The sequence below is a fragment of the Melospiza georgiana genome, chromosome 5 (genome assembly GCF_028018845.1).
Source record: "Melospiza georgiana isolate bMelGeo1 chromosome 5, bMelGeo1.pri, whole genome shotgun sequence".
NCBI lineage: Eukaryota > Metazoa > Chordata > Aves > Passeriformes > Passerellidae > Melospiza > Melospiza georgiana.
Genome location: NC_080434.1, coordinates 16,688,622 through 16,704,206, shown reverse-complemented (window position 1 = coordinate 16,704,206; position 15,585 = coordinate 16,688,622). Strand labels below are relative to the sequence as shown.

At 41.1% G+C, this 15,585-nt stretch overlaps 2 protein-coding genes across 5 annotated transcripts in view; one reads left to right on the top strand and one right to left on the bottom strand.

The window, feature by feature from the left end:
* Positions 1 to 12,028, top strand: part of SLC9B2 (solute carrier family 9 member B2) — a 27,225-nt gene extending 15,197 nt beyond the window's left edge. For 2 of the 4 annotated variants that reach the window (XM_058024315.1, XM_058024316.1), the window contains exons 10-12: positions 398 to 506; positions 683 to 819; positions 1,794 to 3,164. In XM_058024315.1, coding sequence (XP_057880298.1) covers positions 398 to 506; positions 683 to 819; positions 1,794 to 2,033 — 486 coding nt within the window. In that variant the 3' untranslated portion in view covers positions 2,034 to 3,164. Of the gene's footprint in view, positions 1 to 397; positions 507 to 682; positions 820 to 1,793; positions 3,165 to 6,816; positions 8,162 to 10,163 lie in introns of those variants that run through there. The other 2 variants (XR_009114455.1, XR_009114454.1) reach the window with 2 other exon arrangements.
* On the bottom strand, positions 8,204 to 15,585 carry CISD2 (CDGSH iron sulfur domain 2). Its single transcript, XM_058024317.1, has 3 exons — positions 15,441 to 15,585; positions 9,581 to 9,792; positions 8,204 to 8,563 (listed from the first exon to the last, which is right to left on the bottom strand). The coding sequence occupies exons 1-3, from the start codon at positions 15,541 to 15,543 to the stop codon at positions 8,474 to 8,476; spliced, it is 405 nt and encodes a 134-aa protein (XP_057880300.1). The 5' UTR covers positions 15,544 to 15,585; the 3' UTR covers positions 8,204 to 8,473.

Sequence of the window (15,585 nt, the reverse complement as noted above, 5' to 3'; positions counted from 1 at the left end):
GCTACAAATGGAAGAACATGTTTAGGCATGCAGTTCCCAAAGGCTCAGAAACTTCATGGCAAAGCTGTTGAAATGACATCTTTCTAAATACTGAAAATCAACAATGCTCTATTTTCTTCCTCTTGTCTGCAAACTGCTCTGTTACTGTTCAAACACCAGTGCTTTTTATTTCTCCTCTCAAGACATCAAACATTTATTTACTAGGACAGCCAGACTCAGTCTGACCTTCAAAAGGTGTGCAACTGATTTTGAATGTTTTAGTATTAGTTCAAAGAAAGAGGAGCAATTCTGGACAATCTTTATGAAACATTTTCACTTTGTCCTATGATTACTTAACTGTTGTGTCTGCTTGGCAATCTTTTTGTGAATTTACAGATTTGTTTTGTTTTTATTGCAGAGAGAAATAGAAAAAATTGTGGCAGTTGCATGGAATATCTTTCAGCCTTTTCTTTTTGGTTTAATTGGAGCAGAAGTATCCATTACATCTCTTAGGCCTGAAACTGTTGGTAAGATCATTCACAAATTATTATCATTCATTCATTTTCCAGCTTTCATTACTGGCTTTGAAAGAATCTCTGTAAAGAAATCTAAAACAAAGAAGATTATGGCTGACCCCCCAAAAAAATCAAAAAGCCAGAAGCACCTATGCACAAAAGCACTGAGAAGTGTTTGTCTGTTGCAGGGCTCTGTGTTGCTATATTAGGCATCGCCCTAGTTGTGCGAATCATAGCAACGTTCCTGATGGTGTCCTTTGCTGGGTTTAATTTCAAGGAGAAGGTATTTGTCTCACTGGCATGGATTCCCAAAGCCACTGTCCAGGTAAACAATCCAACATCACTTTCATTCCAGGCTAAATCTATTTTCTTTAGCAAAGCTCCCTAACTAGTGCAGCAGTAAGCGGGGAAAGGTTTCAGGCTCAATGACAACTGAATGTAGAATATTGACTGTTCATACTCTAAAACACTCTAACTGCTTGAAAAGTGTGTGGAGAACCTTCTATGTGCAAGTGTTTTGCTTGCATCCTGGGCTTACTCTTTAGAATGACAGTGAATTGTATATATACCACAGGAAATGTAACCACTTTTCAGCCACTGCTGATTATTGTGCCTTCACATACAGATTGTGAGAACTCTCAAAGGTAAAAGCATTTCCCTCTTACACATGAAGTATCTGCAAGGACAGTCACATCCAAACTCAGGATGGGTTTCAGTTTGTGATTATTTTGGTAAGGAGTAGTCTGAGAGCCATATTAACAGAGATGCCTCTGGCTGGCTACATTCCTGCTCCTTTATTTCAGTGATTGTCATGTCATTTGGACTTTGCCTCAATAGCATGATTACTTGCAAACAAAAGTTAATAACCAAAACAGGCAAGGCTTATTACATGATCAGTGATATAAATTTTCAGAAGCTTTCACTCGTTGACTATTGTCAGGATACATTCTCCAAGTGAGGCATTTTCACAACTGCAATACACAGTATACTGGCCTATTTCATTAATCACACATTCCCCAGAAATGTGGATAAAATGGCAGCTAAGCAATGTTCTTCACAGGAGGAAGCCACACAGATAAACTCATTAGCTTAGGAAATTCCAAGCATAGTCAAGTGAAAATTGTCCTCATAGGTGTAATACAATGCTTGCTTCACTATGTACAGCCTAAAAACAGGTTGAATGTATTAAAAATGTCAAATTTCTGTGGAATGTTGACTAATGATTGATAGGTTTGCTTTTTTCCTTGTTCAGTGCTAAAGATTACTTTCTCCATCTCAGCAATGTTTTCTTCCCTGCAGGCTGCAATAGGTTCTCTTGCCCTGGATACAGCAAGACAACATCAAGATGAGCAAAAGGAAAAGTATGGAATGGATGTGCTGACAGTAGCTTTCTTGGCTATCTTGATCACTGCTCCAATTGGAGCCCTGGTTATCGGCTTGGCAGGGCCCAGACTTCTGCAGAAGGCTCAGACAAAGAGCAAGGAGGATGAGGAAGGTGCAGAGGTTGGAGAAGAGGCAGAGGCCTGTGAACCTTCGTAAGACAGACAACTGCAGCAGTCTGGTCCTTCAACCCTGACACTTCTGCTGTGTAAAGGTGGCATGTCTGATCTTGCTGGAGGAACCTAAAACTATCAGTCACCCCTGCTATTTTTAAAGCAGCCCTGGTGGAGTTCTATGAAATATTTTTATGTGAAGATGGTGCCTTGAGATGAAATAGCTGAACATACAGTGAATAAGATGACCTGGCAGTGAGTCACTGAGAAGTCAGCAGTCAAGACTTACTTGAAATGTGTGGGTGGTGAGGCCAAGGAGAGGGTCAGAATTGTTGAGGTGTGGAGTGGAGTCATGAGGTAGAATATAAGCCAAAAAAAATGGAGACTAATGTGAATAACTTCTTGATGGTTGAAACTGGGCTGTGAGATGACAAGTTATACAACTCAAAGAAAGCAACTTCAAAGTAAGTGGTTGTTGATACATAGTGAACAAGTCCTCCATCAGTTAGTTAGTGATTGGTGATTGATCAGGTTGTGATTCCCTCTCCTTCCTCAGTTGTGTTCCAAAACTTGCCTTTCCCTATTGCTGTTCTTCCTCACAGCTGATGCACTCTTTTGTGCCTTCAAGGACTGTCAGCTCTGATCATACAGCAACTGGTACTTACATGCTCAAAGAGACAGTTGGGGCCGCCATAGACTGGTAATAAAGATGTTGGTGCCAGCAGAAAAAAGGACAGAGCCTGAAAATGAGATGAGGGTTGTGGGATGGCTTAAGGACTGGGGGAGGGTTGTACGGGATTGGGATGGTTGCTTCTTCACCTGTGTGCCTCAGCCTTCACACAACATGATGTCAAGAGAGACATGCTGTTCTACAGCCAGGAGTAACCTCTGTTGATCAAAATCCTACTCTTGCCTTTCAGGTTTGGTATCACTTGACAGATACCAGCAAATCTGTCTGACTCCAAGGAAGTTGTTGGTAACTCCATTCTGAGGCACAGGGTCAGTACAGCATCCCTCAAAAACTGGAAGTTACTGTGTTATTTTTTGGAAAGGCTATTAGATTGTGCCTGTAACTGAGGTGGGCAATACTGTCCTGCAGATTGCTACACTACAGTTCACTGAACTCATTTTACTGCATCCTGTGTAGAATGCATTTGATGGTGTCCAGGTTTGGCATTAGTAAGAACAAATAATTTCTATTTTAGCTTTTAAATATGCAAAACAAAAAAAAAAAAGTCAAAAATACTTTTAACTACTTAAATACTTCTAATGTTGACACCATACTATTTGCGGATAAGCTCTATATGTAGCCATACAGATGAGCTGTGTATGTAGTTGTACATGCATGCCTCTGTATAAGCCTTACTCTCTAACCAAAAAGAAAGCTTCCTGAGAAATACTTCCGTTTCATAGCCTGCAGTTCCAGCACAATGATAAAAATGTCAGGAAATTTAGCTGTTAAGTTTTCCCCTAACGGTTATCAAGTACATTATATTTCTCTTAACTGTGCACACTGCTGTTCTCTCTGCTTCCTTGGGAATATACCATCCTCACTTCAGTTCAAGTTTGTCTCCTGACCTGAAAGGAAGATGCTTTCAAACTGCACCTGATGGGTTTGAACTGGAGCAATGGTTAAGGGTGCTGTACTTGGTCTTTATTGTGACATACCTGGCCTTCTGTGCCTGTTCTGACTACTTCACGTGCACTCCTGGTCCTGGCCCAGTCCTGTTCAATATCTTTACTGATGATCTGGATAAGGGGATTGAGTGCACTCCCAGCAAATTCGTGGACAACACAAAGTTGGGTGGCATTGCTGATCTGCTGGAGGGCAGGAAGTCTCTGCAGGGGATCTGGACTGGCTGGATCAATGAGCTGAGACCAGCAGAATGAGGTTCAACAAGGCCAAGTGCTGAGTCCTGCCCTTGGGTCACAGCAGCCCCAGGCAGTGCCACAGGCAGGGACAGAGTGCCTGGGGAGCTGCCCAGTGGGAAAGGACCCGGGGGTGCTGGTGACAGCAGCTGAACATGGGCCAGGGTGTGCCCAGGGGGCCAAGAGGGCCAAGGGCATCGTGGCCTGTGTCAGCAGTGGTGTGGCCAGCAGGAGCAGCGACTGTCCCCCTGTACTGGGCACTGGTGAGGCCACAGCCCAAGAGCTGTGTCCAGTTCTGGGCCCCTCACTGCAAGAAGGACATTGAGGTGCTGGAGCGTGTCCAGAGAAGGGCAATGGAGCTGGGGAAGGGTCTGGAGCACAGGTCCTGTGAGGAGTGGCTGAGGGAGCTGGGGGTGTTTAGCCTGGAGAAGAGGCAGCTCAGGGGGCACCTGACTGCTCTGCAGCGCCCTGACAGGAGGGGGCAGCCGGGGGGGGGCCGGACTCTTCTGGCATGCTGCCAGTGACAGGATGAGATGAAGAGTCTAAGCTTTACTAGGGAAGTTTTAAGTTGGACATTAGGAATTTCTTCACAGAAGAGGTTGTTAAACAGTGGAATGGTCTGCCCAGAAAGGTGGAATCATCTTCCCTGAAGTGTTTAAGCAAAGACTGCACATGGCACTGAGAGTCATGGTCTGGTTGACATGGTGGTCATAAGTTGGATTCAGTGATCTCAGAGGTCTTTTCCACCCTCATTGATTCTATTTTGTGACATGCATGTAGTTTTAATAGGAGGTTTTAAGTAATTGGAAATTGTAATGTTCGTAAAGTTAACTGACAAGGTGAGGAAATACAGTGTGCATCAGTAGCTGTCTATAAAACAGTTCTACTTCAGTAAAACTTAAAGGAGTTCACTTTTTTGTAAAGCTTTATAAAAAGTAGAATCCTCACAGAGGGATCACTATGCCAAATTTGCAATGTGTTCAATAACAGAAGTGTGATGTTGGAAGGATTACAGCCCTTTAAATTTGGACACAACCGTAAGTACAAAAGCAAACCTCTGATGAAGAGCTCTTGTTTGTGATAGCCTCTAATACTTCCTTCCCCAGCAAAACAGCATGTCATAAATGGGATTTGCCTGTTCCTGTAACCTCAGTGTGCTCTCAGTTATACATTAGATCACTTCCACAATTCTGAGTGCCTGAATAAGCTATACCAATGAAAACTTCCCATCTTTTTTGTTAATCTAAGTGAGATTGAATAGATTTTTCTTTCCCTGCTATTTTATGTCCATATTTCTCATGAGACCCCTTTCCCCCAGCTTTTATTAAATCTTCAAAAAGTATCAGGTTGGAGCTATTATAGGGACCTGCAGATCTAAAATTAAAAGCTTTAATGCTTTATAATATTCCCTCTCCTTATCTTCCAGAAAGAAAACACTTGCATCTTTTCATTAAATGATATGTCAGGATTAAGAATTTAAGAGACTGGGGTTTTTTAGTAAGTATCACAACAGTTTCAGCTGTTTTTGAATAGCAGCTAACTTTGAGATTAGATTTCAGTTTTTATCAGAGTACTAGTGAAGCCTGACATTAAAGAACACCTCCTTTTTAACAAAAAGCCTTGAAAATCATTACTGAATAAGGCATAAATTCAAGCCAATTAAATAATTATGCCATGGTATTCTCTTATTTGCAGGAAATAAAATAAGAGCACAATGTGCAGTAACTGATAAGCAGAGTCCCGCTGTCATGCAGACATAATCACAGGCATAGTGTGGGGGAAATCTGAGTGTGCTGTTCCAGAAGGTTCACAAGAACCTCTGCAGCAGAAAGGTCTGACAGCAGAAAGTGTTCCCAGCAGCCAGCATCCAGCAGCTACAGCAGGCAGCATATGGGAAAAGACAGAAATTGTCTATCTGCAAGCAGGGAGTCCAACAGGCCAGGGGATGTGATTATAATCACTGCTTACTCTCTCTTTTTCAGCCAAACTGAGCTTTTTATGGAATTTAAACTGAAGTCTAAAATTAACTGTGAAAGAGTCATGGTGTAATACAGCCACAAAATGGATGATAGTTTCTGTATCTTGATTTTTAAATAAAGAGAGCAAGAGACCAAATTTTTGGTCAATTGCACTTCAGTTACATTTGTCTAGTAGTTGCCCCAAGTCAGACACCTTTCTCCAAACCTATTTTACAAGTTTATTTGCATTCTATTATAACCATGTTCAAATTAATTATGAAAAGAAAGGAAAACATTGCTGTTCTTGTAAATAGGTGTCACAAAATGCCGATTTCAGTTTCCCCAGATTTTCCATCAACACTGAAGACCTGGTCCTATGACCTGCATTCCAGTCTTTATTGGTATTTAGGGAAAATTTATTCCTGTGTATGGAGCTTCCCAATTAGATTAGAAAAGTCAGGTTATTAGTTCAGCTTCTCACTTGCTGGTGAGACACAGAGCTGTACAGGCACTTCAGCTTTTAGCTATCTATCTCTGACTTCAGATGGAAAAGATTAGTAAATTCTTTGAGATTTTCTATAGGAAGTTCTGTGGACATGAGAGAGTATTACCTTGACAGATTTTGAAATCCAAGGAAATTATGATTTATCTTGCTTGTGATTCTCATTAAATTATCTTGTGGAAATTATAAAATGTGCTTTCTACAGAAGAACTGTGACTTGCTCTTGCAACACTACAAATTTGTTCCATGCCCTTACAAATATAAGCACAAACAAAAAAACTGTCCCTGTTTATCCTATAGCCATGTCTGTAGATTGCTGTTAAACTATCTCATCTAAGAGCAAGTAGGGAGAAAAAAAATAATTCCATCTCTAACACAGCTTGATTAAGTAATGAAGAGGTTAAACCTTACATCGTTCTTCTCTTCAAGGAGTTTTTTGGGAGAAACAAAACCACGTTGCTGTATTACTCACTTTAACCAGGTTTCCCTTAATTTAACAGGTTTGGTGGTGATTTCAGAAGAAACCAATCTGTTTGAATACAGAAGTATCCTGATAAAAGCTGGAAGCACATACAGCCTGTGTCTAATAAGTCTGCTACAGTAGACTGTGGTTTTTAAACCCTGAAAAAATTGTCAGAGACAGGGCTTTACATTTCACAGTAATTTCTTCACCAAACCCAAGAATTGGGGATTGATATTCTATATACATCTATAAGTGAAAACAGTATAAGACACTTACCTTTATATATTTTTCCCTGTTATAAATGTTTATATCCTAATACATTTATGGTTTGCTCATCCATTAAGGCAAGACCACCGTGAAGCATTTAAACAATAAACATTATACCATGTTTCTGTTCCACACTTTATAAAAGCAGGAATTTAACACACAGTCACATCCTGATCTGCCATCTTTTGCTGCAAAGCAAGAGGTTTTGGAACCTAGAACTACAACTGTCACAAGTGGAGGAGGAATGATCTACCTTAACTCTGCCGCTGCTGCAAGAGCCCTTATGGGTGAGAACAGCTTTCTGACTCGCTTTCTGTTTCAGCACTCTGGTGATCAGCTTTGGCAACAGCTCTGGGGCTTCCCACCTAACAAAGGGTCAAATAAAATGCTGTTAAGGAATGGTGAGAATCTGTCATGGTACCATTGTCTGATGGAGCATGGACCAAATTTTTATTTTTAAACTAATGGATACGCTATTCCGTGGGAGAATTAAGCGCTTTAGAATAATTAATTAGAATTCCAGCTGTTAGGTAAGTAGTAATTATCTGCATCTGAATTTAAGCCTCAGCACAGCAACGTTCTGACTTGCCTAAATAATAATTCTGAATGAGTAACAAGCCAAGAGAACAGCTCAGCTCTGCATCCTCACTTCTGTCTCTTAACCCATTCATCCCTTGAAAATTCCCAATGCAAGAAGTAGTGACTGTAATGCAAGGGAACTTGCAGGAGACAAATTTGTGTTTCCTTACCACCAAAACAGGGCCCAAAATACAGGGTTAAAGGTGGTGGGTGACCTGCTCAATAATTTGGTTTATATACGGCCTGGAACTGCCAGCACTCCACCTGGGATGCTGTGTGAAACTTTCCAGCAGTGTGGGGGTTGTCTGAGCTGGGCTGCTTTGTGTAAGACCAACAAAGTGCCCACTTAGACACCATGCAGGCCAGACCTTCAGCTAGCATGACTTAACACTGATCTGCTGCCTGAAAATACATTCACAAAGGACAAAGTTGGTATCTTTTTCTCCCCCACTTAAGTACACTTAAATTTGGTCCTGAAAAGCTGAGTAACACATGATTTCTCAGCAGAACAAATTCAACAAAAATGTGCACTTGAAATAGTGACAGTTTTATAATTGTATGTTCATACAAAAAAAGGCTTAGTTGTAGAAAGTCAATTTATTATTGAAATAAACGACTTATTTACAGAGATAGGTACTTTACAGTTTTACAAAGCAGGCAAAATTCTTCTCAGAATAAGGTACCAAAACAGTGACAAATTCATCACTGTCTAAATGCAATTTATTCCAAAAAGAAATCTACAGCAATCATGAAACTAAATCATACCAGTCACATAACAAAATGCTGTCCCTTGCAACTACAACAGTATAAAAGACTTTTTATCAGTCATGATCTAGATTAAGCATCTGCTATACTTCTTTCTTCTTGAGTATTAGTGGACCTACATTATCTCCTGTTAACTCATTGTGCTTGTTGTGGGAGCCATCACAGACAGGGAACTGAAAAATAAAAACCAAAAACAAGAATTAGCATAATTCTGTACAGCAGTTGCATGGTGATTTCTGTATTTCTTCCTGAGCCCCGAGTGCTCTGATAATATTGCTGTTTCCTCCTGTGATGTCCTGGTTCAACATCAAACTCCCTGTCTCCTATCAGACACAGGATACTAAGGGCAACAAACACAGTTAATGGGTAACTAAGTTTGGGAGATCCTAAAATAGCTGTTCTTAGACACAGAGTCAGGGACAAAGCCTTTTCCATGAAAGAACAGCAAACAAAACAGCCATCACAGCTACAAATGGATTTACTGCACAACTATTAAGAGTGCTCTTAATAGACTTAGTAATTTGCAACTAGAAAGTACTTTTTTAAGAGAAGCTGAAATACTTGGCTGAAGTGATTAGTCCAAAGTGAGAATAGCTGAGTTAAGCTTCTTCAGTTCAGGGCAGACTTTATTGATTTTATTAAAAAAGGAAAGCATTTGGTTCAGGGAAAACAAAACCAGACTGTGGTCAGGACATTCAAAATTGAATCAGGAAATGAAAATTGAGGCAAAATAAAATACCCTCGTTTACATCTAGCTGATTTGAGGGATATGGAATATCCCAACCAGTCATCTCACTGCTCTGGACCAGACAGGAATCACCAACACAGGCCTAGCCTAATTTTCATTCTAATATCAACAACTTTCTAAGCATTGTTCTTTGCAAAATAAGAGTAGTTTTCTCTTAATTAGTTGCAATGTATTTCCAAATGGTAAAACAGGTTTGCTTGGTTTTATTCTTACTCACATGTGGTCACTCTCTAAACATTTTTAGAGAAACCCTACTGTGTTTCTTTCAAGTTTCCACAGTTACTTTCTTCATGTAGTCAGGTTTGTGCCATTCTGCAAAGTTCAGGAGCATGTTCCAATTCCAGACAAAGGCAACAGCTCGACACAGAGCAATCCACCACCAAAGCTCTGCTAAAAATATGCAAGTTTCAATCTCTAACCCTAGAGCAGCACAGTGTCTTACCGTCTTCGAACGCCAACACCTGCAGTAAGCTTTAGTGAGGCACAGATCTTCAATGTTGATCTCATTCACTACTTTGGGATTTTCCTTCTGGATCTTGAGGTTAATCAAGCTATCCTTCTGCTGTTTCTTCTTGGGGAGGAAGGGACGAACAGCCAGGTAGCCAAGCAGGGCCAGCACGCCCAGGAAAGGCAGTAACCGCAGCCATTCTGAAACTAGAGACAAGGTGGGATTTAGGCTGGCTTTTGGCACTGCCCCAGGATGCTGCAGCAGCAGCTGCTTGCACGTGGCTTAGGCTGAGGGTATGAGATGGGCTCAGCAGGGCCCTCAGGGAAAACAAGATTCCATTGGTGAGTCTCAGGGGAAAAAAAAGAAGACATAGATTAAGTCTTAGGATTTACTCCAGCCAAAGTAAAAATCTGACTCCTAGAATTTATTGAATTGAAATTAATTGATGAAATTGAATTTTATCACTCTAGAAGATGATTCAATGGAAGAATATAAAACATATAGAAGATTTATTAAAATGGGCAACACTAAGGTACTGGTAAAAACCTTCACCGATCCCTTTGGTTTTATTTTTCAGACCTCTGCTCAGGGATCTGCAATCAGTTTCTACAACACGGAGAAAGGCAGACACCTAAGACCAGGAGGTGAAGTCACAGAAAATTATTTTTACCAAGATAAGGAACTTCTCTCAAGTACAGTTAAAAAATAAAAGTATCCACTGCAGATCTGGCTGCCCTGCTGCTACATCATTATAAATCTTCTAGGCATACTGGTGAGAGAAGGCTTACTGGACTTTTTAAGAAATGCAGCAATAATTGGCATTTATGTAAATAAGGTGGATCTACTTTTCCAGCAGAACGTGCTGTGAAGAACATGCACCCCAGTGCAATTTAAATACCACGGTGCACTAAAGGTTGAGGGCATTTTTCTAAATTTCTGGAGAATAATTAAGCACTCATACAGAAGGGAGTTTAAAAATATTTTAAAAGAGAAAGAAAAAAGTATAACAAGCTGGACCACAAGCAGTTGCACAAGCACTTTTTAAGACAAGACACTAATTTATTGAAGATTAGAATATAGCAAGATTCTGCTCTAAAAATTGTTTTTTGAAAATAAGAAGTACAAGAAAGAAAACACAACAGAGCAGGCTAAGTCTGCCAGGTGGGTTGTAGCCCTGAAAAAGTACAATATTCTGTATAGCTTGATTTAATTTGTACTAATAAAACACAAGTTTGCTAATACTTCTCCAGTTAGAATCCAATGGATTTTTCTTAAGCATTTGAATTTTCTGGAACCAGACTATGTAATGAAAATAATTTGTGGGATTAATATTTTGTTCTTTGTTGCCTTTGATGTGACAGCCACATTTAGTGCATTTATCTGGCAATGCATCACAGCTGCATAAATGCTGCAGGCACTGCAAGAAGTCTCAGCAGTCATTCCCCAACTGCACCTGCATCAGTCCCTGCAAAGCACAACTCACCACATTCACCAGGACTCACTGCAATGCATTAATCTCTGGTGCTCTTTACTTAGTTCCTCCAGTGAGCTGCAAGCCCTAAATAATAATTAACACTGAGATACTTAAATGTTTTCAGCAGCACAGAATCCTGAGTTCCTGGACAGCAGTGCCTGTTTGCCTTCTCTATCATTACTTTTCCAGAGCACTCCATCAATTCCATCAGGAATCCAAACACACTTTCTTACCTTACCTGAAGGACTGACTTGGAATGTATTTCAAAAGAGAGGTAAAATATTTGGTCACTGAAAAAAATTTCCAAACTTTGTATTTAACCTGACTGTTGACAAAAATGTGGATCTCTACAAAGCTACTCCTCTGAACTCCAAGACAGAACAGTCATTCCAAGAGGCACACCAGGACCAGAGCATCTGTCAAGTGTGTGGTGAATATAACTGGGCTAAGATTGACACACAAGAAGGACAGGTCTCACACTCTGATACAGCATCAAAATGAGAACAGGGATGTCTCTGAATGGCTCACAGCCAGCTGGGCTCATATAAGTGAAAGAGGAACGTGACAGCTGTAACCTCTGAGAAAGGAAATTAGAAATAAATATGAATAGGATGTACAAGGCTGTTGTTTAGGATGGTTATTATTTAATATTTGTACCAAGATAACTGCTGATAAATAGTTTTGTCCTCACTAGCCAGTAAATTCTGTGCTTCCTTCTAATGTGGGAGTCTCTGGAAAGCCCCCAGTTACATTCATGTGTACACTAACCATAAACTGGCTTGTTATTGCCAAAAGACTGCCTGAAGCTCCTGTGTTTAAACTGAAAAATCAATGTGATCGTGTTCTAAGGCATGGATACAAGACACTGTCAGAGATTTTTAGGCTGGGTGAGCAGGGATGGTAAAAACCCTTCATCCACACTAATGCAATGCCCTCCTACAAGTGTAGACTGCTCTGGTTTTGAAGCCATGCATACCTTTCTGAAGCACATGTAGGGCAATTCACAAGACTTTATTTGCACAGCTGACAACTCAGAATTCAGCCATTACACTGATTCTGGAGATTCTTTATCGGTTCTGCTGCATGGGGACAGGCAGATTTTGGAGACAGAAATGAAGAGTAGTGTATGGAACAGGTCAATCTTCAGACTTGTGTTAGATAGAGACTAATCCCAAAGATAAGTCCTGGAAAATATCAGAAACCAGAGAATTCCAAAAAGCTGAGGCAATGGATATTTTCAAGGAGAGGTAGTCTTAATTTTTAGTCCAACAGTAATATGTCCAAAACCAAAAAATCAAGGTACAGACCAGCCACTGAGAGGAAAATCAAAGCAGGCATTCCCTCCTTATCTTCCATCAACTACTCCTTTGGTATCTTTGATTTATGTTTCAGCTACTTTTTGAGGAAATAACCCTATGCAGACCCAAAAGCAGCTTCTTACAGTAACAGCTCAACTACAAATCAAAATTTTAACAAATATTAACTATCAGTCAAAGGGAATATGGGAACTGTGCTTGTATGTCCTCTAAAGTGATGACATTCTTCATGCAAATTCGAAGTACCTACTAATTACATTCTCTTCAGAACTAACAAGCAGATCTATCCTGGTTTTGGTTGTTTGCTATTTTGAGGTGAATCTCTATGCCATTTTAATGACACCTTCCAGGGCAAAAAGCAATGCTGGCATTAGACAACACTGTTCATTTCACTGACCTTGAGAAGACTAACAATCCAATTGCAAGAACCTGGAAGAGGCTTCTGAGCAGCACAGCATGATAATTTAGATATCCACTTTCAAACCCAAGGTCAAACATTCTTTCCTTCCTCCCTCACTGCTTTTACCTTCAGGAGGTAAGCACTGGATGTTAACAGTTTTCTTCTTCAAACAAGCAGTTTTTCATTCTGGTTTTATAAGGTTACACCAGATAACAGATGTCCACATCTTTAACCAGCACCCTATAAAACATCCTATAAAAAAACCAAAATGCTCCATTTACTTTTGTTCTGTTGTTTCTACAACTGATGCACTACAGGAACTGAAATTGCCTACAAGCTAATGAGAGTTTAGAAGCAATAAAAGAGTTAAGACTGCACTGTTGCAAATCTGGATTCTGGCCTGCATTTGCAAACAAGGTCTATGTTGTCCAGCGTTTCATAGTGCTGGTCCCTCACTAAGTTCAATAGATGCCACCAAAGAGCAAATATTAATGCACTTTAAATATTTTTAGACCAATGTTACTTCTCACTTTCCAAAAAGGAGCAAAGTATGCCGTTTGCCAAAGAATATACTTTGTAATTACAGTAGCAAACACGAAAGGTCACATTAATTTTCTTTATTGTCTAACAGTCTTTCCTAATGATAATTCACTGCAAAATAACCCCAGGATTGGGAATCCTCTGCTCTTAGAGGCTTTAGGACAGGACAAAGACCACAACAACACAGAAGAGGCAGCACTTGCTCCAGCAATCATTTTCTCAAATGAAACTTAAGACTGACAGCAGCTCTGCGTGCAAGCAAGCACACAGCTCTTCAGCGAGCAATGACGCTTCAATGACTTTCAATAACCTTTATGCCCTAAGAGATGATAATTTTCTACTGTAGGTGCCCAGGATGCAGTGTCCTACAACATCCTTCTCAAAAGTCTCACTGTGTTGCATTTATCCCATGCCATAACTTGAAGCACCTGTAGAGTTTTGCTTTTTTCCCCCCTTTTCATTCCTATTCACCCTGGCAGGAAGAGGTATAAGCATGGTGGCAGATACTAGTCTAGTTTACTATTGAATAAAAATGTAAAATGTAAAATGTAAAAATGTTCTCTCTGTAGCCATCTATTTTTAAATATACCTTTGTCTCCCGTTTTTAGAGTCCATCCAAAAAAATCACTAAGAACTAGAAGCAGTGGATTTTTCAGGTATGCTCATTAAATCCTGCCAGTTCTCAAAAGCAGTTTCTGACTCAGCTCCTTCTTTTACTTTTGTTTAGTATTTTTGGGACTGACATTTCACATGTTTGGTCTACACTTAAGAAAGCAGTTATTTGCTTCTTGTCCTCTCTCCAAATTTGAGGAAGTACCTTGAAGTCAGTGGGGTAAACAATGTGACAACAAAACAGTTCTCCCATGCTGATCACACTAGGTAAAATCCCCAAAGCCCTGATTCTGGTCTACAGACCAAACCTTCCAGAGGTTTTTCAGAATAAATCATATTACTACTACACATTATGAGTACAGAAGACTGCACAAATAAAATCCTGTTACAAACACACATAGTTAGACGAGTGAAGCAGTAAGATAATAAAATATTACTAAGCTTAACAAATTTTAAGTCAAGTTGTGGTTACAAGGGCAATTGGCTTCATTAATAAACTGATAAATACCAGAAACAGGAGAAGTTGCATTGTTCTGTAGTTTGTTCTATCCTCCCTTAAAACCCAACTCTGCAGCAGCTGAATTTCTCTATTTGGTAAATATAATTAACAGCTTTTTCATATGAGAGTACTTGTGGAAAAAGAACAGTTAATTTAAAAGAGATCTGCTTGTTTCTGAGGAAGATAATGTGACTTGCAGGTCACAAGCAGCATAAACATGCTGGAAAAAAGAAGTGCTCAAAGCTGGCTTTAAATAAACTGTGCCTGTTCTAAATTTAACATTTTTCCAACACTATTACAGTCTGGGTGTTAGTGCTGCAAGATATAAGGTTGATTCTGCACTTTGATAACCTTTTCTACTTCTACTTTCTGTGGAGAGCGTTCCTTCCTTCTTGTCACCGGACTAATGCTGTCCCTTGACCGTGCCCGAGGGCCCGCGTGTGTCACCCGGCCGAGCCTGCCCCCAGAGCCGGTGCGCGGAGCACGGAGCGCCCACAGAAGCCGCCACCGCTCACTCTTCGTTCTTGTTCACTCTGGCACAGAGTTACAATCAATGAACTGCTGCTTCCACTCCCTCACGCAGAAAATACTTACAACAATTACTACACTTAAAAACTATCCTAACTTTATGTATGTGGCAGGTTCCTAGAAAGAGGGGTTTTTGTTGTTTAACTCAGTTCAGATGCTGCCTTTGACCTGTGAGGAAGAGGAAGAGGCCGTGCTTCAGGCCTCCGGCTAAATCCCGATCCATCCCGGCGCACGGCCTCTGGCCCAGCGGCCTTGGTTCCCGGAGGAATTTCAGAGGCGAACGTTTCGCTCTGTCCCTGCACTTCATCCCGACACCTCCTGCCGGGTCATCCTCCTGCTGCAACAGTTCAGGGTTCGGCGTTCCCCGTTCTGTGCCGCGGCCGGCAGACAGCGAGCGATGCCCGGAACGAGGGGGGAGAGCCAGATCCCAGGCAGGACCGACCGCGCCGCCGGGGCGGGAAGGGGGTCCCGCTGCCCCCGCCTACCTGTGAGGCGGATGAAGCCGCCGACGCTCTCGGGCAGCGGCAGGCGCTTGAGGTACGCGGGCAGCTGGACCTTGACGATGCGGGCCAGAGTCTCCAGCACCATCGCCGGCCTCTCCCGCCGCGCCGCCGCGCGCAGACCCGGGGT